The 26,536-nt window shown below is 44.9% G+C and overlaps 1 protein-coding gene across 1 annotated transcript; it reads left to right on the top strand.

Annotated features, from left to right (window-relative positions):
- Positions 1 to 1,418: 1,418 nt before the first annotated feature.
- Positions 1,419 to 26,418, top strand: LOC124006228 (protein phosphatase 1D-like). Its single transcript, XM_046316093.1, has 6 exons — positions 1,419 to 2,121; positions 6,315 to 6,543; positions 13,835 to 13,959; positions 22,250 to 22,431; positions 22,858 to 23,082; positions 25,326 to 26,418. Exons 1-6 carry the CDS (start codon positions 1,614 to 1,616, stop codon positions 25,737 to 25,739), a joined length of 1,683 nt encoding a protein of 560 aa, XP_046172049.1. The 5' UTR covers positions 1,419 to 1,613; the 3' UTR covers positions 25,740 to 26,418.
- Positions 26,419 to 26,536: the final 118 nt, after the last annotated feature.

The following is a 26,536-nucleotide window of genomic DNA, read 5'->3' as shown; positions in this document are numbered from 1 at the left end:
TACCATTTGGCCATCAGATTTGTCACCAATGCTTCTTATATGACACATCACTGCACTCTATACTCTATACTCTACACTCTATCTCTGTGTACCCGTCACAAGACTCACTGGTTAATGCTTATTTATAAAACACTCTTATGCCTCACAACCCCCTATCTGAGATATCTACTGCAGCCCTCATCCTCCACATTTAACACCCGTTCTGCCAGTCACATTCTGTTAAAGGTCCCCAAAGCACACACATTCCTGGGTCGCTCCTCTTTTCAGTTCGATGCAGCTAGCGACTGGAACGAGCTGCAACAAACACTCAAACTCTACAGTTTTATCTCAATCTCTTCATTCAAAGACTCAATCATGGTCACTCTTACTGACAGTTGTGGCTGCTTTGTGTGATGTATTGTTGTCTTTACCTTCTTGCCCTATGTGCTGTTGTCTTTGCCAAATAATGTTTGTACCATGTGCTGCTAACATGTTGTGTTGCTGCCATGTTATCGTCATGTGTTGCTGCCTTGCTGTGTTGTCATGTGTTGCTGCCTTGCTGTGTTGTCATGTGTTGCTGCCTTGCTATGTTGTCATGTGTTGCTGCCCTGCTATGTTGTCATGTGTTGCTGCCTTGCTATGTTGTCTTGTGTTGCTGCCTTGCTATGTTGTCATGTGTTGCTGCCTTGCTGTGTTGTCATGTGTTGCTGCCTTGCTGTGTTGACATGTGTTGCTGCCTTGCTATGTTGTCATGTGTTGCTGCCTTGCTATGTTGTCATGTGTTGCTGCCTTGCTGTGTTGACATGTGTTGCTGCCTTGCTATGTTGACATTTGTTGCTGCCTTGCTATGTTGTCATGTGTTGTTGTCTTAGGTCTCTCTTTATGTGGTGTTGTCTCTCTTGTTGTGATGTGTGTTTTGTCCTATATATATATATATATATAAATAAATAAATTACTTTTTTTTTAAAAAAAATCCAAGCCCCGTTCCCGCAGGAGGCCTTTTGCCTTTTGGTAGGCCATCATTGTAAATAATAATTTGTTCTTAACTGACTTGTCAAGTTAAATAAAGGTTAAATAAAAAATAAAAAACAACTTTTTGAGGATGTGGATACACATGCCAAATCTTTTTTTTGACGTCTTCTCTATTATTCTACAGTGTAGAAAATCGTTTTAAAAATATTTAAAAAATAAACCCTGCAATGTGTAGGTGTATCCAAACGTTTGACTGGGACTGTATCTACCTCAATTACCTCATACCCCTGCACATGGACTTGGTACTGGTACTCCGTGTAATATAGCCAAGTTATCCCTTCTCATTTTTCTCTCTGCATTGTTGGAAAGGGGGAAGAGCCCATAAGCAAGCGTGTCACCGTTAGTCAACCCGTTGTTTAGGAAGCATTTACACATCCAGTAGGTGGCGCACTGTGGTATTTGACAGAATTTACCCCAGTGTAGATACAGCTCTGACGTCAATGCGTTTATGGGCATGCATACAAGGATTGAAAATAAACAAAGACCGAAAGCGGCTGATTTGATCATTAAGCTGCCATAAACATAACTTACAATACTTTCAGGCCATTTTTTTTAAAGCTACTACAAACACCCAGCATCTGAATCAAGACGTCCCTACGGCCATGGAAAACGCATTGTTGATGCGAGTGAGTGTTTTCTCCGACCAGGGAGGCAGGAAATACATGGAGGACGTTACCGAGGTTGTAGTGGAGCCCGAGTCGGGCGAAGACGAGCTGAACTCGGACGAACAAGATGAGGCCAAAGGGGATAGCTCCACGGTCGACATTATGCCTGGAAACGAGCAGCCTGATCGGACTGTACACAACGAGCCTCTATCTGCCTCCACTACAGTTGCACGGACACAAAATGTACAAAATGGGGACCAAAGTTGTGCTGCAGTTGCACTGGCAGTTTCGACAGTGGAGAGCGATAACCGGCCCCAGCGCTCCGTGGCTTTCTTCGCGGTGTTTGACGGCCACGGAGGCCGAGAGGCAGCGCAGTTTGCACGGGACTATTTATGGGAATTCATCAAGAAACAGCGGGGCTTTTGGTCCAAGGATGACGAGGAAGTGTGTGCAGCTATTCGGAAAGGTTTCGTTGCCTGCCACCATGCCATGTGGAAAAAGCTGCGTAAGTTAGAATCACCCATGTGTCAAACTAAATACGTATATTGGGATTTGTTTTCAAAATCTCATGCATTTAGCTACGTTATGAAATGACCACCGCAGGCTGAATGTGTGGTTTGGGTTCTCTGACTTGACCGTACAAATAAACCTACCACTGCTGGCCATCTGTCAGTAGGAGGGCACAGAAAGAGACATCCCATGATTCCTATCTCACCCCCCTCCAGCCTATCAGGACAGGCGGCTGTGCGGGGCTCTGTGAAGGGGCTTTTTTTACATGGTTGTCTTCCTCCTCTGTTTTGCCTTCGATAGGGATGACAATGGGTTTGGAAAGAGGTCGGTTTCTTGACATCGATGTTATACCAAATCATGTTTATTACTGTAGTAGGCAGCATGTGACATCTGATAATGATGGGTTGTAAAAAGAGACGCATCATATGCATTGGATTTGTAAAAACCAATGCGTTCCCCCCCCCCCCCCCCCCCCCCCCTCTTATCCGTTTGATTAAGTAGTCTCTAAGTAGTCTCTTGGCTTATCAGCTGTGAGGGCAGTTGTATTTTAGGGCAGTCGTCAGCGATCTGCTCTGGGTCTTTCAACTGCCCTGTCAAGTCACCAGAACCCAGTCTGCTCCACACCGGTGGTTTCCAAACTCTGGGGCACTGCCACCCCCACTCAGTCTGGCTTTCAACCAGTGGAGGCTCATCGGAAGTGGTCCTCAGTGAATTTCCTAAAAATACCAATAGTGAAACATTAAAGATATACTAAATATATTCACGTGATTGAAATACACTGTTTCGCAATGAAGGTCTACAGTAGCCTCAACAGCTCTCTGTAGGGTAGCACCATGGTGTAGCCCGGAGGAATAGCTAGTTTCCGTCCTTCTCTGGACACAGTGACTTCAATACAAAAACCTAGGAGGCTCATGGCTTTCACCCCGTTCCATAGACTTACACAGTAATTATGACAACTTCCGGAGGATGTCCTCCATCCTATCGGAGCACTTGCAGCATGAACTGACATGTTGTCTACCCAATCAAAGGATCAGAGGATGAATCGAGTACTGAAAGCATAAGCTACAGCTAGCGAGCGCTGCAGTGCATAACATGTTGCGAGTAGTTGACTCAAAAAGGGAGAAAGACAATAATTGAACAGTTTTTAAACAAATTAATTTGGTCAAAAATGAAGGAGACGTGAGAGAGACATTTTGTTGCAGCTTGCTAATTTAGCCTACTCAAACACCCGGCTCAAACAGAGAGGGATGCTATGTTAGCTAGCAGGCTATGGCTATCCAACAGAGAGAGATGCTATGTTAGCTAGCAGGCTATGGCTATCCAACAGAGAGGGATGATATGTTAGCTAGCTGGCTATGGCTATCCAACAGAGGGGGATGTTATGTTAGCTAGCAGGCTATGGCTATCCAACAGAGGGGGATGTTATGTTAGCTAGCAGGCTATGGCTATCCAACAGAGAGGGATGCTATGTTAGCTAGCTGGCTATGGCTATCCAACAGAGAGGGATGATATGTTAGCTAGCAGGCTATGGCTATCCAACAGAGGGGGATGTTATGTTAGCTAGCAGGCTATGGCTATCCAACAGAGAGGGATGCTATGTTAGCTAGCTGGCTATGGCTATCCAACAGAGGGGGATGCTATGTTAGCTAGCTGGCTATGGCTATCCAACAGAGAGAGATGCTATGTTAGCTAGCTGGCTAAGGCTATCCAACAGAGAGGGATGCTATGTTAGCTAGCTGGCTATGGCTATCCAACAGAGAGGGATGATATGTTAGCTAGCTGGCTACGGCTATCCAACAGAGAGGGAGCTATGTTAGCTAGCTGGCTAAGGCTATCCAACAGAGAGGGATGATATGTTAGCTAGCTAGCTATGGCTATCCAACACTAAAACTCTTCCAAGTCAAGGTAAGCATTTGTGTTTTATACATGTATAACCACCAGGGCCCGCCTGTGTAACTGCTAAGCTTCTTGCTGACTGTACACTGTACTGCATCATTGTAGCAGGTTTAATAACGCCTTAGTTCTAGTTCTATGTTAACTGATGTTAGCTAAAATGGTGACAACGATGTAGGCTGTGTGTCGTGGTTCTAATAGGAAGGTTTGGCTTAGAAAGGTTTTTCCGCCTGGTCACAAACCGCTGCTGTGTTGTGCACTGAAGTCCACAAGCGAAGGGAGAAGGTGAGAGGAGGGCAACGCGTAGATGCGAAAAGGAATTAACGAGCAAAATGATCATGCTGTTTGTATGAGGCTGCTCTGAAAGTGAACTGTGTTTGCGTGTGATCAGGGGTGTTTTCATTCCGCCGATTCTGTTGAAAAAAAAAACGTTTCTTAAACGGAACTAAACTTGGATAAACATACCTGAATTTGTCCAATAGAAACTCTCGTTTGCAACTGTTATGACTAAAGATTACACCTGAGATCAGCTAGATGGAGGCAAGAGTGTGCAAGGAGGTATTGAATGTGTCACTGTCTGTCACCTTGATTAGTCATGTTTCTCTCGACCTGTGTGCAGCACCGACATTGTAAACTTTTCATAAACTAGGTTGTAGAAACTTCATGATGAAGGGAAAAATTAGAGTATCGTGTAGTAGCCTTAACTTATCGACGTTACATTGAGCTGGAATGAATGGAATATGAACGACAGTCATCCAACAGTCATAGAAACAAGGCCGTGGTAATTAAAAAACAAAATAATCGTCCTCCCTCATCTTAAACGTCACCAACCACCACTGCTTTAGACGTATTCTTAAAAGTTGTAATAGTAGAATGTACAAGGTACAATTTCTAACACGGGCAGTACATCATCAGTTCCTCTTGTCATTGTCTAACTTAGAGAGATAATTTATAACTAGTCAGAAATGTCCAGATTAACTCTCCCATGTCAGCTAACGTTTATTTTTTATTTTTTACAGCTTCGTTTGTAATGTTTGAGTCACTGAAATATCACACGAATAATAAACATTAGACATGGCAAAGTGTATAGAGCTGAAAGAAAATGACTGTTAAAACTGCAACATTTTATCTGCATTTTATTTTGCACCTCATGTGACAAAACGTGTAGAATTGCAGGAAATTAGCTTTAAACTTTTACCGTCTGCCACCCAGAGGGGGTGTGGACAGTTTGTGTCATGAATCATGCTTGTACCCATAGATATAGACAAGGGGGAGTAGCTCTTCAGGAGGGTCTCTCTCCAGGAACAGGGTTGGAGTTAAAACCTACAGGAGGGTCTCTCTCCAGGAACAGGGTTGGAGTTAAAACCTACAGGAGGGTCTCTCTTCAGGAACAGGGTTGGAGTTAAAACCTACAGGAGGGTAGTTTTCCAGGAACAGGGTTGGAGTTAAAACCTACAGGAGGGTCTCTCTCCAGGAACAGGGTTGGAGTAAAAACCTACAGGAGGGTCTCTCTCCAGGAACAGGGTTGGAGTTAAAACCTACAGGAGGGTCTCTCTCCAGGAACAGGGTTGGAGTTAAAACCTACAGGATGGTATCTCTCCAGGAACAGGGTTGGAGTTAAAACTTACAGGAGGGTCTCTCTCCAGGAACAGGGTTGGAGTTAAAACCTACAGGAGGGTCTCTCTTCAGAAACAGGGTTGGAGTTAAAACCTACAGGAGGGTCTCTCCAGGAACAGGGTTGGAGTTAAAACCTACAGGAGGGTCTCTCTCCAGGAACAGGGTTGGAGTTAAAACCTACAGGAGGGTCTCTCTTCAGGAACAGGGTTGGAGTTAAAACCTACAGGAGGGTCTCTCCAGGAACAGGGTTGGAGTTAAAACCTACAGGAGGGTCTCTCTCCAGGAACAGGGTTGGAGTTAAAACCTACAGGAGGGTCTCTCTTCAGGAACAGGGTTGGAGTTAAAACCTACAGGAGGGTCTCTCTCCAGGAACAGGGTTGGAGTTAAAACCTACAGGAGGGTCTCTCTTCAGGAACAGGGTTGGAGTTAAAACCTACAGGAGGGTCTCTCTCCAGGAACAGGGTTGGAGTTAAAACCTACAGGAGGGTCTCTCTTCAGGAACAGGGTTGGAGTTAAAACCTACAGGAGGGTCTCTCTCCAGGAACAGGGGTTCCTTCCTAAATGTTGTTATATTCAGGGGCCATGTTATTGCAGGGAAGTAGGTTAGTCTGAAGGCTACTTCTAAGGCTGGGCACGTTCCAATAGTTCAACATGTTCCCTCTTTTCCTTCCTCTGCAGCCGAATGGCCCAAAACTCTCACAGGGCTTCCCAGCACCTCAGGCACCACGGCCAGTGTAGTGGTCATCCGGGGGTACCGAATGGACGTGGCCCACGTAGGAGACTCTGCCATAGTGCTGGGGGTCCAGGATGACCTCACAGACCAGTTCATCAAGGCCGTGGAGGTTACACAGGACCACAAGCCCGAGCTGCCCAAGGAGAGGGAACGCATCGAAGGGCTGGGGGGCAGGTAAGACTCACTGACGCATACTACCCTATCGGGTTAGTTGTCTAGCCAGCCAACTCAACATTAATGTTTAGTCCGTCTGACAGACTAGCCTAACATATAATACTGTACTGGGGCTCCCAACAACCGTACCCTTGTGTGACTGTGCATACAAAACAACAGCCCCTATGACAAGAGAATGGGTTTGTGCCAAAAAGCATGTCTCTCTCTCTCTCTCTCTCTCTCTCTCTCTCTCTCTCTCTCTCTCTCTCTCTCTCTCTCTCTCTCTCTCTCTCTCTCTCTCTCTCTCTCTCTCTCTCTTGGAGTTAAAACCTCTCTCTCTCTCTCTCTCTCTCTCTCTCTCTCTCTCTCTCTCTCTCTCTCTCTCTCTCTCAATAGAGACTTAAACTCTTGTCTGCTTTGGGTGACGACATTATCTATTCTAATGCAAACTCAGTCAGATGAAGCATTGTAGCATCTATGCCTGCTTGGTGGGAAACAACAGGAAAACTCCTAACTGACTGGGTGCCGAGACTAGAGGGATGGACAGACTACTGTAGAACTGACTGGGTGACTAGACTACTGTAGAACTAACTGGGTAACTAGACTAGAGGGATGGACAGACTACTGTAGAACTGACTGGGTGACTAGACTACTGTAGAACTAACTGGGTAACTAGACTAGAGGGATGGACAGACTACTGTAGAACTGACTGGGTGACTAGACTACTGTAGAACTAACTGGGTAACTAGACTAGAGGGATGGACAGACAACTGTAGAACTGACTGGGTGACTAGACTAGAGGGATGGACAGACTACTGTAGAACTGACAGGGTGACTAGACTAGAGGGATGGACAGACTACTGTAGAACTGACTGGGTGACTAGACTAGAGGGATGGACAGACTACTGTAGAACTGACTGGGTGACTAGACTAGAGGGATGGACAGACTACTGTAGAACTAACTGGGTGACTAGACTAGAGGGATGGACAGACTACTGTAGAACTGACTGGGTGACAAGAGGGATGGACAGACTACTGTAGAACTGACTGGGTGACTAGACTAGAGGGATGGACAGACTACTGTAGAACTGACTGGGTGACTAGACTACTGTAGAACCGACTGGGTGACTAGACTAGAGGGATGGACAGACTACTGTAGAACTGACTGGGTGACTAGACTAGAGAGATGGACAGCCTACTGTAGAACTGACTGGGTGACTAGACTAGAGGGATGGACAGACTACTGTAGAACTGACTGGGTGACTAGACTAGAGGGATGGACAGACTACTGTAGAACTGACTGGGTGACTAGACTAGAGGGATAGACAGACTACTGTAGAACTGACTGGGTGACTAGACTACTGTAGAACTGACTGGGTGACTAGACTAGAGGGATGGACAGACTACTGTAGGACTGACTGGGTGACTAGACTACTGTAGAACTAACTGGGTGACTAGACTACTGTAGAACTGACTGGGTGACTAGACTACTGTAGAACTGATTGGGTGACTAGACTACTGTAGAACTGACTGGGTGACTAGACTAGAGGGATGGACAGACTACTGTAGAACTGACTGGGTGACTAGACTACTGTAGAACTGACTGGGTGACTAGACTAGAGGGATGGACAGACTACTGTAGAACTGACTGGGTGACTAGACTACTGTAGAACTGACTGGGTGACAAGAGGGATGGACAGACTACTGTAGAACTGACTGGGTGACTAGACTAGAGGGATGGACAGACTACTGTACTGCCTAACATATAATACTGTACTGGGGCTCCCAACAACCGTACCCTTGTGTGACTGTGCATACAAAACAACAGCCCCTATGACAAGAGAATGGGTTTGTGCCAAAAAGCATGTCTCTCTCTCTCTCTCTCTCTCTCTCTCTCTCTCTCTCTCTCTCTCTCTCTCTCTCTCTCTCTCTCTCTCTCTCTCTCTCTCTCTCTCTCTCTCTCTCTCTCTCTCTCTCTCTCTCTCTCTCTCTCTCTCTCTCTCTCTCTCTCTCTCTCTCTCTCTCAATAGAGACTTAAACTCTTGTCTGCTTCGGGTGACGACATTATCTATTCTAATGCAAACTCAGTCAGATGAAGCATTGTAGCATCTATGCCTGCTTGGTGGGAAACAACAGGAAAACTCCTAACTGACTGGGTGCCGAGACTAGAGGGATGGACAGACTACTGTAGAACTGACTGGGTGACTAGACTACTGTAGAACTAACTGGGTAACTAGACTAGAGGGATGGACAGACTACTGTAGAACTGACTGGGTGACTAGACTACTGTAGAACTAACTGGGTAACTAGACTAGAGGGATGGACAGACTACTGTAGAACTGACTGGGTGACTAGAGTACTGTAGAACTAACTGGGTAACTAGACTAGAGGGATGGACAGACAACTGTAGAACTGACTGGGTGACTAGACTAGAGGGATGGACAGACTACTGTAGAACTGACAGGGTGACTAGACTAGAGGGATGGACAGACTACTGTAGAACTGACTGGGTGACTAGACTAGAGGGATGGACAGACTACTGTAGAACTGACTGGGTGACTAGACTAGAGGGATGGACAGACTACTGTAGAACTAACTGGGTGACTAGACTAGAGGGATGGACAGACTACTGTAGAACTGACTGGGTGACAAGAGGGATGGACAGACTACTGTAGAACTGACTGGGTGACTAGACTAGAGGGATGGACAGACTACTGTAGAACTGACTGGGTGACTAGACTACTGTAGAACTAACTGGGTGACTAGACTAGAGGGATGGACAGACTACTGTAGAACTGACTGGGTGACTAGACTACTGTAGAACCGACTGGGTGACTAGACTAGAGGGATGGACAGACTACTGTAGAACTGACTGGGTGACTAGACTAGAGAGATGGACAGCCTACTGTAGAACTGACTGGGTGACTAGACTAGAGGGATGGACAGACTACTGTAGAACTGACTGGGTGACTAGACTAGAGGGATGAGGGATGGACAGACTACTGTAGAACTGACTGGGTGACTAGACTAGAGGGATAGACAGACTACTGTAGAACTGACTGGGTGACTAGACTACTGTAGAACTGACTGGGTGACTAGACTAGAGGATGGACAGACTACTGTAGGACTGACTGGGTGACTAGACTACTGTAGAACTAACTGGGTGACTAGACTACTGTAGAACTGACTGGGTGACTAGACTACTGTAGAACTGATTGGGTGACTAGACTACTGTAGAACTGACTGGGTGACTAGACTAGAGGGATGGACAGACTACTGTAGAACTGACTGGGTGACTAGACTACTGTAGAACTGACTGGGTGACTAGACTAGAGGGATGGACAGACTACTGTAGAACTGACTGGGTGACTAGACTACTGTAGAACTGACTGGGTGACAAGAGGGATGGACAGACTACTGTAGAACTGACTGGGTGACTAGACTAGAGGGATGGACAGACTACTGTAGAACTGACTGGGTGACTAGTCTACTGTAGAACTAACTGGGTGACTAGACTAGAGGGATGGACAGACTACTGTAGGACTGACTGGGTGACTAGACTAGAGGGATGGACAGACTACTGTAGAACTGACTGGGTGACTAGACTACTGTAGAACCGACTGGGTGACTAGACTAGAGGGATGGACAGACTACTGTAGAACTGACTGGGTGACTAGACTAGAGGGATGGACAGACTACTGTAGAACTGACTGGGTGACTAGACTAGAGGGATGGACAGACTACTGTAGAACTGACTGGGTGACTAGACTAGAGGGATAGACAGACTACTGTAGAACTGACTGGGTGACTAGACTACTGTAGAACTGACTGGGTGACAGACTAGAGGGATGGACAGACTACTGTAGGACTGACTGGGTGACTAGACTACTGTAGAACTAACTGGGTGACTAGACTACTGTAGAACTGACTGGGTGACTAGACTACTGTAGAACTAACTGGGTGACTAGACTACTGTAGAACTGACTGGGTGACTAGACTACTGTAGAACTGATTGGGTGACTAGACTACTGTAGAACTGACTGGGTGACTAGACTAGAGGGATGGACAGACTACTGTAGAACTGACTGGGTAACTAGACTAGAGAGATGGACAGCCTACTGTAGAACTGACTGGGTGACTAGACTACTGTAGAACTGACTGGGTGACTAGACTAGAGGGATGGACAGACTACTGTAGAACTGACTGGGTGACTAGACTACTGTAGAACTGACTGGGTGACTAGACTAGAGGGATGGACAGACTACTGTAGAACTGACTGGGTGACTAGACTACTGTAGAACTGACTGGGTGACTAGACTAGAGGGATGGACAGACTACTGTAGAACTGACTGGGTGACTAGACTAGAGGGATGGACAGACTACTGTAGAACTGACTGGGTGACTAGACTACTGTAGAACTGACTGGGTGACTAGACTACTGTAGAACTGACTGGGTGACTAGACTACTGTAGAACTGACTGGGTGACTAGACTAGAGGGATGGACAGACTACTGTAGAACTGACTGGGTGACTAGACTAGAGGGATGGACAGACTACTGTAGAACTGACTGGGTGACTAGACTACTGTAGAACTGACTGGGTGACTAGACTACTGTAGAACTGACTGGGTGACTAGACTACTGTAGAACTGACTGGGTGACTAGACTAGAGGGATGGACAGACTACTGTAGAACTGACTGGGTGACTAGACTAGAGGGATGGACAGACTACTGTAGAACTGACTGGGTGACTAGACTACTGTAGAACTGACTGGGTGACTAGACTACTGTAGAACTGACTGGGTGCCTAGACTACTGTAGAACTGACTGGGTGCCTAGACTAGAGGGATGGACAGACGCCGGGTAAACACACTACCGTAGAGCGATCTCCTTCAGATAAAGAACACATAGGGTGCGTCCCAAATGTCCCTGGTCATAAGTAGTGCACTACGGAGAATTGGGGGTACTATTTGGGGAGAAGCCAGTGATGCCCACAGAGAAAGTGAGCTTTAAGACTCTTGTCAGACTTGTCATCAGCATCGCAGCGGTTTACTGACAATATATTGTGCATAAGTGTTATTAGATCAACCAGCCAATTGAAATAAAGGTTATTGAGCAAGGCATTGTATGCTACTATCTATTAATAAGCCGTTTTATAAGAAGTGTTAAATGTTTTATTGAACATTTGTAAAGTGCGTCCCAAGTTACTCCCCATTCCTTTATCTAGAGCCTGGTCGCAGGTAGTCAACTATAAATTAACTCTCCATTCCTTTATCTAGAGCCTGGTCGCAGGTAGTGAACTATAAATGAACTCCCTATTCCTTTATCTAGAGCCTGGTCGCAGGTAGTCAACTATAAATTAACTCTCCATTCCTTTATCTAGAGCCTGGTCACAGGTAGTCAACTATAAATTAACTCTCCATTCCTTTATCTAGAGCCTGGTCGCAGGTAGTGAACTATAAATGAACTCCCTATTCCTTTATCTAGTGCCTGGTCACAGGTAGTGAACTATAAATGAACTCCCTATTCCTTTATCTAGAGCCTGGTCGCAGGTAGTGAACTATAAATGAACTCCCTATTCCTTTATCTAGAGCCTGGTCGCAGGTAGTCAACTATAAATTAACTCCCTATTCCTTTATCTAGAGCCTGGTCGCAGGTAGTGAACTATAAATGAACTCCCTATTCCTTTATCTAGTGCCTGGTCACAGGTAGTGAACTATAAATGTACTGCCTTTTGTGACACGGACTGGCTAAATCATAACTACTACTTCATCACAACCTTACTAAATGTCTCTGATAACTGTCCTGTCTGTCTCTCCCCCCTATCTCCAGTGTGATGACTGTCCTGTCTGTCTCTCTTCCTCCTATCTCCAGTGTGATAACTGTCCTGTCTGTCTCTCTCCTATCTCCAGTGTGATAACTGTCCTGTCTGTCTCTCTTCCTCCTATCTCCAGTGTGATGACTGTCCTATCTGTCTCTCTTCCTCCTATCTCCAGTGTGATAACTGTCCTGTCTGTCTCTCTTCCTCCTATCTCCAGTGTGATGACTGTCCTGTCTGTCTCTCTTCCTCCTATCTCCAGTGTGATAACTGTCCTGTCTGTCTGTCTCTCTCCTATCTCCAGTGAGATAATTCTCCTGTCTGTCTGTCTGTCTGTCTTCCTCCTATCTCCAGTGAGATAACTGTCCTGTCTGTCTCTCTTCCTCCTATCTCCAGTGTGATGACTGTCCTGTCTGTCTCTCTTCCTCCTATCTCCAGTGTGATAACTGTCCTGTCTGTCTGTCTCTCTCCTATCTCCAGTGAGATAATTCTCCTGTCTGTCTGTCTGTCTTCCTCCTATCTCCAGTGAGATAACTGTCCTGTCTGTCTCTCTCCTATCTCCAGTGTGATAACTGTCCTGTCTGTCTCTCTCCTATCTCCAGTGTGATAACTGTCCTGTCTGTCTCTCTCCTATGTCCAGTGAGATAACTGTCCTGTCTGTCTCTCTTCCTCCTATCTCCAGTGAGATAATTCTCCTGTCTGTCTCTCTCCCTCCTATCTCCAGTGTGATAACTGTCCTGTCTGTCTCTCTCCTATCTCCAGTGTGATAACTGTCCTGTCTGTCTCTCTCCTATCTCCAGTGAGATAATTCTCCTGTCTGTCTCTCTCCTATCTCCAGTGAGATAATTCTCCTGTCTGTCTCTCTTCCTCCTATCTCCAGTGTGATAACTGTCCTGTTTGTCTCTCTCCTATCTCCAGTGTGATAACTGTCCTGTTTGTCTCTCTCCTATCTCCAGTGTGATAACTGTCCTGTTTGTCTCTCTCCTATCTCCAGTGTGATAACTGTCCTGTCTGTCTCTCTCCTATCTCCAGTGAGATAATTCTCCTGTCTGTCTCTCTCCTATCTCCAGTGAGATAATTCTCCTGTCTGTCTCTCTTCCTCCTATCTCCAGTGTGATAACTGTCCTGTTTGTCTCTCTCCTCCTATCTCCAGTGTGATAACTGTCCTGTTTGTCTCTCTCCTATCTCCAGTGTGATAACTGTCCTGTTTGTCTCTCTCCTATCTCCAGTGTGATAACTGTCCTGTCTGTCTCTCTCCTATATCCAGTGTGATAACTGTCCTGTCTGTCTCTCTCCTATCTCCAGTGTGATAACTGTCCTGTCTGTCTCTCTCCTATATCCAGTGTGATAACTGTCCTGTCTGTCTCTCTCCTATCTCCAGTGTGATAACTGTCCTGTCTGTCTCTCTCCTATCTCCAGTGTGATAACTGTCCTGTCTGTCTCTCTCCTATCTCCAGTGAGATAATTCTCCTGTCTGTCTCTCTCCTATCTCCAGTGTGATAAAGAAGTCTGGTGTGAACAGGGTGGTGTGGAAGAGACCCAGGTTAACTCATAACGGCCCCGTCCGGAGGAGCACCGTCATCGATCAGATCCCTTTCCTGGCTGTGGCCAGAGCTCTGGGTATGTTGTTGTTGTCTTAAATCTCCACAGACATTTTTATGGAAATAGTTTGATTATTTTGTTAATGTGTCTCCCTCTTACCTGAAACCTTTTATTATTTTGGAGCTGTCGCACTGGCCGTTCAGTTCAAACGGATTCACCAAATCACTCACGTGTTGCTAGGCAACCCCCCCCCCCTTAGTGACGGGGGAGTTCTGCTCTTTTATTTCCTGACGCTGTTTCTGTGTGACTCGTTCAGTCGAAATAAATCATATTTTTAAGACACATTTTCTGTTAATTTGAGTCCGTGACTTGATTTGAGTCCGTGACGACTCTTGGCCGACTCTTGGCCGACTCTTGGCCGACTCTTGGCCAGACTCTTGGCCGACTCTTGGCCAGACTCTTGGCCAGACTCTTGGCCGACTCTTGGCAGACTCTTGGCCGACTCTTGGCCGACTCTTGGCCGACTCTTGGCCGACTCTTGGCCGACTCTTGGCCGACTCTTGGCCGACTCTTGGCCGAATGCAGTGGTTGACTTCCATGTAGGGTGATTTAAGATCAATATTGTTGGTGAACTGCAGCTCCCCAAACGATACGTTCTTGAGTTTGTGTTTGTTGAACAGAGGATGTGTATGTTTTGGTTCCAGGGTTGGGGAGTAACAGATCACATGTAATCTGTCACCTGTAAGGGATTATATAAAAACTGGTAACTGTAATCTGTTACCTGTAAGGGATTATATAAACACTGGTAACTGTAATCTGTTACGCGTAAAGGATTATATAAAAACTTGTAACTGTAATCTGTTACGTGTAAGGGATTATATAAAAACTGGTTACTGTAATCTGTTACCTGTAAGGGATTATATAAAAACTGGTAACTGTAATCTGTTACGTGTAAGGGATTATATAAAAACCGGTAACTGTAATCTGTTACGTGTAAGGGATTATATAAAAACCGGTAACTGTAATCTGTTACATGTAAGGGATTACATAAAAACTGGTAACTGTAATCCATGATGTAAGGGATTATATAAAAACCGGTAACTGTAATCTGTTACGTGTAAGGGATTATATAAAAACTGGTAACTGTAACCTGTTACGTGTAAGGGATTATATAAAAACTGGTAACTGTAATCTGTTACGTGTAAGGGATTATATAAAAACTGGTAACTGTAATCCATGATGTAAGGGATTATATAAAAACTGGTAACTGTAATCTGTTACGTGTAAGGGATTATATAAAAACTGGTAACTGTAATCTGTTACGTGTAAGGGATTATATAAAAACTGGTAACTGTAATCTGTTACGTGTAAGGGATTATATAAAAACTGGTAACTGTAATCTGTTACGTGTAAGGGATTATATAAAAACTGGTAACTGTAATCTGTTACGTGTAAGGGATTATATCAAAACTGGTAACTGTAATCTGTTACGTGTAAGGGATTATATAAAAACTGGTAACTGTAATCTGTTACGTGTAAGGGATTATATAAAAACTGGTAACTGTAATCTGTTACGTGTAAGGGATTATATAAAAACTGGTAACTGTAATCTGTTACGTGTAAGGGATTATATAAAAACTGGTAACTGTAATCCGTTATGTCACCAGTAAAACAGTTTTTATATCGGGTTACAGATACTTTTGAAAAACTAGTTGATTACTTCGAGGATTACTTTTAAATTCAGAAAAAAATTATTGGACACTAATTTGATTTCTCAATGACATTCAAATCAGCTTTGAGTGAGTCTGACCACCAATCAGAGACCACTATGATGACACACCAAATGATGACCACCAATCAGAGACCACTATGATGACACATCAAATGATGACCACCAATCAGAGACCACTATGATGACACACCAAATGATGACCACCAATCAGAGACCACTATGATGACACATCAAATGATGACCACCAATCAGAGACCACTATGATGACACATCAAATGATGACCACCAATCAGAGACCACTATGATGACACATCAAATGATGACCACCAATCAGAGACCACTATGATGACACACCAAATGATGACCACCAATCAGAGACCACTATGATGACACATCAAATGATGACCACCAATCAGAGACCACTATGATGACACATCAAATGATGACCACCAATCAGAGACCACTATGATGACACATCAAATGATGACCACCAATCAGAGACCACTATGATGACACACCAAATAATGACCACCAATCAGAGACCACTATGATGACACACCAAATGATGACCACCAATCAGAGACCACTATGATGACACACCAAATGATGACCACCAATCAGAGACCACTATGATGACACACCAAATGATGACCACCAATCAGAGACCACTATGATGACACACCAAATGATGACCACCAATCAGAGACCACTATGATGACACACCAATCAGAGACCACTATGATGACACACCAATAACAGACACCAATCACAGACACACCACTATGATGACACAAAAATCAGAGACCACTATGATGACACACCAAATGATGACCACCAATCAGAGACCACTATGATGACACACCAAATGATGACCACCAATCAGAGACCACTATGATGACACACCAATCAGAGACCACTATGATGACACACCAATAACAGACACCAATCACAGACACACCACTATGATGACACAAAAATCAGAGACCACTATGATGACACACCAAATGATGACCACCAATCAGAGACCACTATGATGACACACCAAATGATGACCACCAATCAGAGACCACTATGATGACACACCAATCAGAGACCACTATGATGACACACCAATAACAGACACCAATCAGACACACCACTATGATGACACAAAAATCAGAGACCACTATGATGACACACCAAATGATGACCACCAATCAGAGACATTTACATTACATTTTACATTTAAGTCATTTAGCAGACGCTCTTATCCAGAGCGACTTACAAATTGGTACATTCACCTTATAACATCCAGTGGAACAGCCACTTTACAATAGTGCATCTAAATATTTTAAGGGGGGGGGTGAGAAGGATTACTTTATCCTATCCTAGGTATTCCTTAAAGAGGTGGGGTTTCAGGTGTCTCAGAGACCACTATGATTACACACCAAATGATGACCACTATGATGACACACCAAATGATGACCACCAATCAGAGACCACTATGATGACACACCAAATAATGACCACCAATCAGAGACCACTATGATGACGCACCAAATAATGACCACCAATCAGAGACCACTATGATGACGCACCAAATAATGACCACCAATCAGAGACCACTATGATGACGCACCAAATAATGACCACCAATCAGAGACCACTATGATGACACACCAAATTTGTTTGATGGATTGTGGGAAAAGAGCAGGAATAGTCTTTTGTAGGCTATACAGTCCAAGCCGTGTCTTCCAATGGTGCGACTACTGTCGGCATCCACAGATGATCCATCTAGAATAAACCTTTGGAGGATGACAGCAGTGGTGTCGTCTACGGCGATACGGACATCACTTATTATTCATATTTATGACTTGTTATTGACTTTAAGCATCAGCTGTCAGAGCAGCTTACCGATCGCTGCAGCTGTACACAGCCCATCTGTAAATAGCCAATCCAACCAACTACCTACCTCATCCCCATATTTGTTTTTCTGCTCTTTTGCATCCCAGTATCTCTACTTGCACATCCTCATCTGCACATCTATCACTCCAGAGTTAATCTGCTCAATTGTAATAACTTCACCACTATTGGCCTATTTATTGCCTTACCTCCTTACTTCATTTGCATAAACCGTATACAGATTTTATTATTGTGTTATTTGACGGTACGTTTGTTTATGTGTAACTCTGTGTTGTTGTTTACTCCATGTGTAACTCTGTGTTGTTGTTTACTCCATGTGTAACTCTGTGTTGTTGTTTACTCCATGTGTAACTCTGTGTTGTTGTTTACTCCATGTGTAACTCTGTGTTGTTGTTTACTCCATGTGTAACTCTGTGTTGTTGTTTACTTCATGTGTAACTCTGTGTTGTTGTTTACTCCATGTGTAACTCTGTGTTGTTGTTTACTCCATGTGTAACTCTGTGTTGTTGTTTACTCCATGTGTAACTCTGTGTTGTTGTTTACTCCATGTGTAACTCTGTGTTGTTGTTTACTCCATGTGTAACTCTGTGTTGTTGTTTACTCCATGTGTAACTCTGTGTTGTTGTTTACTCCATGTGTAACTCTGTGTTGTTGTTTATTCCATGTGTAACTCTGTGTTGTTGTTTATTCCATGTGTAACTCTGTGTTGTTGTTTATTCCATGTGTAACTCTGTGTTGTTGTTTATTCCATGTGTAACTCTGTGTTGTTGTTTATTCCATGTGTAACTCTGTGTTGTTGTTTACTCCATGTGTAACTCTGTGTTGTTGTTTACTCCATGTGTAACTCTGTGTTGTTGTTTATTCCATGTGTAACTCTGTGTGGTTGTTTATTCCATGTGTAACTCTGTGTGGTTGTTTATTCCATGTGTAACTCTGTGTTGTTGTTTATTCCATGTGTAACTCTGTGTTGTTGTTTATTCCATGTGTAACTCTGTGTTGTTGTTTATTCCATGTGTAACTCTGTGTTGTTGTTTATTCCATGTGTAACTCTGTGTGGTTGTTTATTCCATGTGTAACTCTGTGTTGTTGTTTATTCCATGTGTAACTCTGTGTTGTTGTTTATTCCATGTGTAACTCTGTGTTGTTGTTTATTCCATGTGTAACTCTGTGTTGTTGTTTATTCCATGTGTAACTCTGTGTTGTTGTTTATTCCATGTGTAACTCTGTGTTGTTGTTTATTCCATGTGTAACTCTGTGTTGTTGTTTATTCCATGTGTAACTCTGTGTTGTTGTTTATTCCATGTGTAACTCTGTGTTGTTGTTTATTCCATGTGTAACTCTGTGTTGTTGTTTATTCCATGTGTAACTCTGTGTGGTTGTTTATTCCATGTGTAACTCTGTGTTGTTGTATTCCATGTGTAACTCTGTGTTGTTGTTTATTCCATGTGTAACTCTGTGTTGTTGTTTATTCCATGTGTAACTCTGTGTTGTTGTTTATTCCATGTGTAACTCTGTGTTGTTGTTTATTCCATGTGTAACTCTGTGTTGTTGTTTATTCCATGTGTAACTCTGTGTTGTTGTTTATTCCATGTGTAACTCTGTGTTGTTGTTTATTCCATGTGTAACTCTGTGTTGTTGTTTACTCCATGTGTAACTCTGTGTTGTTGTTTATTCCATGTGTAACTCTGTGTTGTTGTTTATTCCATGTGTAACTCTGTGTTGTTGTTTATTCCATGTGTAACTCTGTGTTGTTGTTTATTCCATGTGTAACTCTGTGTTGTTGTTTATTCCATGTGTAACTCTGTGTTGTTGTTTACTCCATGTGTAACTCTGTGTTGTTGTTTATTCCATGTGTAACTCTGTGTGGTTGTATTGTGTCGCACTGCTTTGCTTTATCTTGGCCAGGTCACAGTTGTAAATGAGAACTTGTTCTCAACTGGCCGACTTGGTTAAATAAAGGTGAAATAAACCATTTTGCTTAAGTATGAGAGAGAGAGAGACAGACAGAGAGAGAGACAGAGAGGGAGACGGAGAGAGGGAGAGAGAGAGAGACGGAGAGAGGGAGAGAGAGAGAGACAGAGAGAGACAGAGAGAGGGAGAGAGAGAGAGACAGAGAGAGGGGAGAGAGAGGGAGACAGAGAGAGGGAGAGAGAGGGAGACAGAGAGAGGGGGAAAGAGGGAGACAGAGAGAGGGGAGACAGAGAGAGGGGGAGACAGAGAGAGGGAGACAGAGAGGGAGAGAGAGAGGGAGAGAGAGAGACAGAGAGAGGGGGAGAGAGGGAGACAGAGAGAGGGAGACAGAGGGAGACTTGGAGGATGATGAAGGCAACAGGGGAAAGAGCCTCATATCCACAAGGTCCTTTCCACCAGGTGGCTGATGAGATATGTTGGGACGACTGCCATATTGCATCTCCATCCCAGAGCCCTTGCTTGGAAGTGTATTTCGCCAGACTGCCAAGAACCTTGCCCTCATCCAGGCCAAGGCAGCGAGACACGGTAGTGATAACACCATAGGCCTTGTTGATCTCTGCACCAGACAGGATGCTCTTGTCAGCATACTTGTGGTCCATGGAGAATAAGAGCACCTCCTCCCAGCTGCTCCCTCAACTGGAGTCATCTGTGTCATTGTGTTGTGGGACAAAACTACATTTTAGAGCGGCCTTTTATTGTCCCCATGCACAAGGTGCACCTGGGGAATTATCAAGATGTTTAATCAGCTTCTTGATATGCCACACCTGTCAGGTGGCTGGATTATCTTGGCAAAGGAGAAATGCTCACTAACAGGGATGTAAACAAATTGCACACAACATTTGAGAGAAATACGTTTTTTTTGTGCAGTGTGGAACATTTTCTGGGATCTTTTATTTCAGCTCATGAAACACGGGACCAAACACTGCATTTTTATATTTTTGTTCAGTATGGATCTAAAAAAAAAAATTTTTTTTTTTTTTTCCGTCTAAATACATTTTTTGACGTTCTTGTTTTTGGAGAAGCAGGTTCGTTTTCTTTGCAAAAGTTTTTCAGGAGTTTCACCTCTCTGCACATTTCAGTTCATAGTTTGTCTCCAGTTCATAGATTTATTTTATTTTATTATTATTATTTTTATTATTATTATTTTTATTAATAATATTATTATTATTATTATTTTTATTTTAGATTTATTTATTCTATCAACTGTAAAAATCTAACATCTTAATACTCTGGTTGGGAAACAAAGCACTGCACTGTTTTGACATAAGGATGCCTCTGTTTTCCATCAGGATGTCTCTGTTTTCCATAGGAGGATGCTTCTTTTTCCATAGGAGGATGCTCTCTGTTTTCCATAGGGGATGCTCTCTGTTTTCCATAGGAGGATGCTCTCTGTTTTCCATAGGAGGATGCTCTCTGTTTTCCATAGGAGGATGCTCTCTGTTTTCCATAGGGGATGCTCTCTGTTTTCCATAGGGGATGCTCTCTGTTTTCCATAGGGGATGCTCTCTGTTTTCCATAGAGGATGCTCTCTGTTTTCCATAGGGGATGCTCTCTGTTTTCCATAGGGGATGCTCTCTGTTTTCCATAGAGGATGCCCTCTGTTTTCCATAGGGGAGGCTCTCTGTTTTCCATAGGGGATGCTCTCTGTTTTCCATAGGGGATGCTCTCTGTTTTCCATAGGGGATGCTCTCTGTTTTTTTCCATAGGGGATGCTCTCTGTTTTCCATAGGGGATGCTCTCTGTTTTCCATAGGGGATGCTCTCTGTTTTCCATAGAGGATGCCCTCTGTTTTCCATAGGGGAGGCTCTCTGTTTTCCATAGGGGATGCTCTCTGTTTTCCATAGGGGATGCTCTCTGTTTTCCATAGGGGATGCTCTCTGTTTTCCATAGGGGATGCTCTCTGTTTTCCATAGGGGATGCTCTCTGTTTTCCATAGGGGATGCTCTCTGTTTTCCATAGGGGATGCTCTCTGTTTTCCATAGGGGATGCTCTCTGTTTTCCATAGGGGATGCTCTCTGTTTTCCATAGGGGATGCTCTCTGTTTTCCATAGGGGATGCTCTCTGTTTTCCATAGGGGATGCTCTCTGTTTTCCATAGGGGATGCTCTCTGTTTTCCATAGGGGATGCTCTCTGTTTTCCATAGGGGATGCTCTCTGTTTTCCATAGGGGATGCTCTCTGTTTTCCATAGGGGATGCTCTCTGTTTTCCATAGGAGGATGCTCTCTGTTTTCCATAGGAGATGCTCTCTGTTTTCCATAGGGGATGCTCTCTGTTTTCCATAGGGGATGCTCTCTGTTTTCCATAGGGGATGCTCTCTGTTTTCCATAGGGGATGCTCTCTGTTTTCCATAGGGGATGCTCTCTGTTTTCCATAGGGGATGCTCTCTGTTTTCCATAGGGGATGCTCTCTGTTTTCCATAGGGGATGCTCTCTGTTTTCCATAGGGGATGCTCTCTGTTTTCCATAGGGGATGCTCACTGTTTTCCATAGGGGATGCTCTCTGTTTTCCATAGGGGGAGGCTCACTGTTTTCCATAGGGGAGGCTCACTGTTTTCCATAGGGGGATGCTCACTGTTCACTGTTTAGCTCTTCCCAGACATAAAGAGCCCATATATAACTATGTTTGGGAACAGCAAGACCGGCAACGAGACATTTCATCTTCTTTTTGTCCAGTTACTGTGGATGTGTGTAAAAACCCCCTCTACTTCTCCTTTCCCTTGTGAGACGAGGAACATTTTTATTTAATGATATTCTGCCCCTATAGGGGACCTGTGGAGCTATGACTTCTACAGCGGAGAGTTTGTCGTGTCCCCGGAACCAGACACCTGTGTCCTGACCCTTGACCCCAATAAACACCGTTACATCATCCTGGGCAGTGACGGGCTGTGGAACATGGTGCCCCCACAGGACGCCGTCTCCATGTGCCAGGACAACGATGAGGCCATGGTGAGTCATAATAATATAATAATAATATATGCCATTTAGCAGACGCTTTTATCCAAAGCGACTTACAGTCATGTGTGCATACATTCTACGTATGGGTGGTCCCGGGGATCGAACCCACTACCCTGGCGTTACAAGCGCAATGCTCTACCAACTGAGCTACAGAAGGACCTATGGTCATGGTGCTAAACGTCAGTGTGCTGTTCAGTAGGGCAAAAACCATTTTGCAACAGGGTTTAGGTATCACTCTGTTTTGAAACGTTTTTCCCTGATGAACATGTACTAAGGCTTTTCAAACCGGGACACTGAGGCTTGTGTGTGCAGCCTGGTCTGATTTTAATTAAGTTGTTGTATGACCAATATGATAATGTATGTTATTTTTAAATCACACAACTACTGTAAACAAACCTCCCCCTCTCTCTGTCCTAGGCGCCGTGCGGGGTGTCCAGCGCTCGCCAGCTGGTGAGCCACGCCCTCCTGCGGTGGCGCCAGAGGATGCTGCGTGCGGACAACACGTCGGCCATCGTGATCGCCCTGCAGGAGCCGGGGGTCCCTCAGGAACCCCTCCACCACGAGGAGGTGCTGCTGAACCTGGCCGAGGGACAGCACTGTGGCCCCACATCGGACTCCCGCTCCAACACACCACTCGTCAAGGTACAGAGAAGAGGGACTTGTAAGGGTGTGTGGCCAAAAATGGCACTCTATTCTCTATGTATTCTCTATGTATTCTCTATGTATTCTCTATGTATTCTCTATGTAGTGCACTGTAGAAAATAGGATGCTATTTGGGGTGAAGCATAATTAATACTTCATTAGTACTGTCTGAAATACCTCTGTCCCCCTCTCTCTCCCTCTGTTTCTCTCTCTGTCCCCCTCTCTCTCTCTCTGTTTCTCTCTGTCCCCCTCTGTCTCTCTCTCTGTCCCCCTCTCTCTCCCTCTGTCTCTCTCTCTGTTTCTCTCTGTCTCCCTCTCTGTCCCCCTCTGTCTCCCTCTGTTTCTCTCTCTGTTTCTCTCTGTCCCCCTCTGTCTCCCTCTCTGTCCCCCCTGTCTCTCTCCCTCTGTTTCTCTCTCTGTTTCTCTCTCCGTCTCCCTTTGTCTCTCTGTCTCTCTCCCTCTGTTTCTCTCTCTGTTTCTCTCTCCGTCTCCCTTTGTCTCTCTGTCTCTCTCCCTCTGTTTCTCTCTCTGTTTCTCTCTCCGTCTCCCTTTGTCTCTCCGTCTCTCCCTCTGTTTCTCTCTCTGTTTCTCTCTGTCCCCCTCTGTCTCCCTCTCTGTCCCCCCTGTCTCCCTTTGTCTCTCTCTGTTTCTCTCTCTGTTTCTCTCTCCGTCTCTCTTTGTCTCTCCGTCTCTCTCTCTGTTTCTCTGTCTCTCTCCGTCTCCCTTTGTCTCTCCGTCTCTCCCTCTGTTTCTCTCTCTGTTTCTCTCTCCGTCTCCCTTTGTCTCTCGGTCTCTCTCTCTCTGTTTCTCTCTCTGTTTATCTCTCCGTCTCCCTTTGTCTCTCCGTCTCTCTCTCTGTTTCTCTGTCTCTCTCTGTTTCTCTGTCTCTCTCTGTCTCTCTGTCTCTCCCTCTGTCTCCCTTTGTCTCTCTGTCTCTCTCTCTGTTTCTCTGTCTCTCTCTCTCTGTCTCTCTGTCTCCCTCTGTCTCCCTCTGTCTCTCTCTGTTTTTCTGTCTCTCTCCTCCTCTTTCTCCCTCTCTCTCTTTCTGTTTCTCTGTCTCTCTCTCTGTTTCTCTCTCTCTCTCCCTCTGTCTCCCTTTGTCTCTCTGTCTCTCTCTCTGTTTCTCTGTCTCTCTCTCTCTCTGTCTCCCTCTGTCTCCCTCTGTCTCTCTCTGTTTTTCTGTCTCTCTCCTCCTCTTTCTCCCTCTGTCTTTCTCTCTTTCTGTTTCTCTGTCTCTCTCTGTCTCTCTGTCTCTCCCTCTGTCCCCCTCTGTCTTTCTCTCTTTCTGTTTCTCTGTCTCTCTCTCTGTTTCTCTCTCTCTCCCTCTGTCCCCCTCTGTCTTTCTCTCTTTCTGTTTCTCTGTCTCTCTCTGTCTCTCTGTCTCTCCCTCTGTCTCCCTTTGTCTCTCTGTCTCTCTCTCTGTTTCTCTGTCTCTCTCTCTCTGTCTCTCTGTCTCCCTCTGTCTCCCTCTGTCTCTCTCTGTTTTTCTGTCTCTCTCCTCCTCTTTCTCCCTCTCTCTCTTTCTGTTTCTCTGTCTCTCTCTCTGTTTCTCTCTCTCTCTCCCTCTGTCTCCCTTTGTCTCTCTGTCTCTCTTTCTGTTTCTCTGTCTCTCTCTCTGTTTCTCTCTGTCTCTCCCTCTGTCTCCCTTTGTCTCTCTGTCTCTCTCTCTGTTTCTCTGTCTCTCTCTCTCTGTCTCTCTGTCTCTCTCTGTCTCCCTCTGTCTCTCTCTGTTTTTCTGTCTCTCTCCTCCTCTTTCTCCCTCTCTCTCTTTCTGTTTCTCTGTCTCTCTCTCTGTTTCTCTCTCTCTCCCTCTGTCCCCCTCTGTCTTTCTCTCTTTCTGTTTTTCTGTCTCTCCCTCTGCCCCCCTCTGTCTTTCTGTTTTTCTGTCTCTCTACCTCTGTCCCCCTCTGTCTTTCTCTCTTTCTGTTTTTCTGTCTCTCTGTTTTTCTGTCTCTGTCTCGCTCTCTACCTCTGTCCCCCTCTGTCTTTCTCTCTTTCTGTTTCTCTGTCTCTCTCTCTGTTTCTCTGTCTCTCTCTGTCTCTCTCTCTGTCCCCCTCTGTCTCTCTCTCTCTCTCTCTTGCTCTCCCTCTGTTTCTCTGTCCCCCTCTGTCTTTCTCTCTTTCTGTTTTTCTGTCTCTCTCTCTCTCTCTCTCTTGCTCTCCCTCTCTCTCTCTGTCCCCCTCTGTCTTTCTCTGTCCCCCTCTGTCTTTCTCTCTTTCTGTTTTTCTGTCTCTCTCTCTAGGTTCCAGACATGTCGCCTGCTGTGTGTGAGCTCCTTCCGACCCTGGAGCGTGGACACGGCCTATCAGGGAGCAGCCTGTACGTCCTGGCCCAATCAGATCCCTTTAACCCGGCCCTCTCAGACTCTGATGACTCCCGCACCGGTTTCCCCCCGACGACAGACAGCCCCGCCCCGGGGGAGGCGCTTAGTGACGTCACCGCCAGGACGCCCGGCGGCAAACGGACTCTAGATGATGACACGTCACCCAACCCAGTCCCGTCCGCCAAGAGGAACCGGAGGAAGAATGGCGAGGGAACGTTGGCGGGGCCAAACGGTAGTGGAGTAAAGGACCAGTCTCTGACTCCGCCCCCCACCAACGGTTCCCCCACGCTCTTCCAGCAGCAACACGGCAAGGCCGCCGTGTGTGTGTGCTGAGAGACACACACACACACACACACACACACACACACACACACACCATAGACGGACTAACAGACACAAGACAGACACTAGCATTCTGCCTTTTCCAACAACCTTTTACAAACGACTCTGACTGACTGAGAGTCCCTTTCAGGGTCGTTATTCCTCTGTTTGGTGACACCTACTAGTCACAGTGCCATTATTACATATTGGTATTGTGTTCTGCACCTGTCCTCTGTTATCTTTCGTCTTACTCTGTTCCCTGGGCTGGTGGAGAATGATTTTAAGTGGTGGTCTGTCATGTAAATAATTTTTAACCCCCCGTAAGTAACTCTTGTAACTCTTGTGATGCAAAGAAAGGTGAACATTTTCAAAACGGCTCTTGTAAAAATAAAAAATAAAGTTTTCCCAAATTAACCACAACATTTGGGGGTCGACGGGTACTTCCAAAAACAAAAGTTTGGAATAACGCCCCTCCCCCGGGGCGTGTCTGTCTGGGTGATGGTTAACGTGTGAACGTCCACAAAGATAAGATATCTCGCACTCATTATGTCGTGACTAAATCTTTTTATTTTTATTTTTTGAGATTTGTTTTGGGGACAGAAAAAAATCACCCAAAGTATGAATTTATCCAATCTGTAAATATTCTGCACATCTTGACATGGGTTCATTAATAAAATACATGTGTTACTTACTTTTAGGTAAAGCAATATATTTTTTTATACATTATACACTATTGTGGAAGCTATAGACGAGGATAGCCGACCATTTTTAAGATTTTCAAATCAATATATTCCCACCATTTCCTAAAT

Source organism: Oncorhynchus gorbuscha, linkage group LG19 (genome assembly GCF_021184085.1).
Source record: "Oncorhynchus gorbuscha isolate QuinsamMale2020 ecotype Even-year linkage group LG19, OgorEven_v1.0, whole genome shotgun sequence".
Classification (NCBI taxonomy): Eukaryota; Metazoa; Chordata; class Actinopteri; order Salmoniformes; family Salmonidae; genus Oncorhynchus; species Oncorhynchus gorbuscha.
This window is presented reverse-complemented; position numbering and strand designations above follow the sequence as displayed.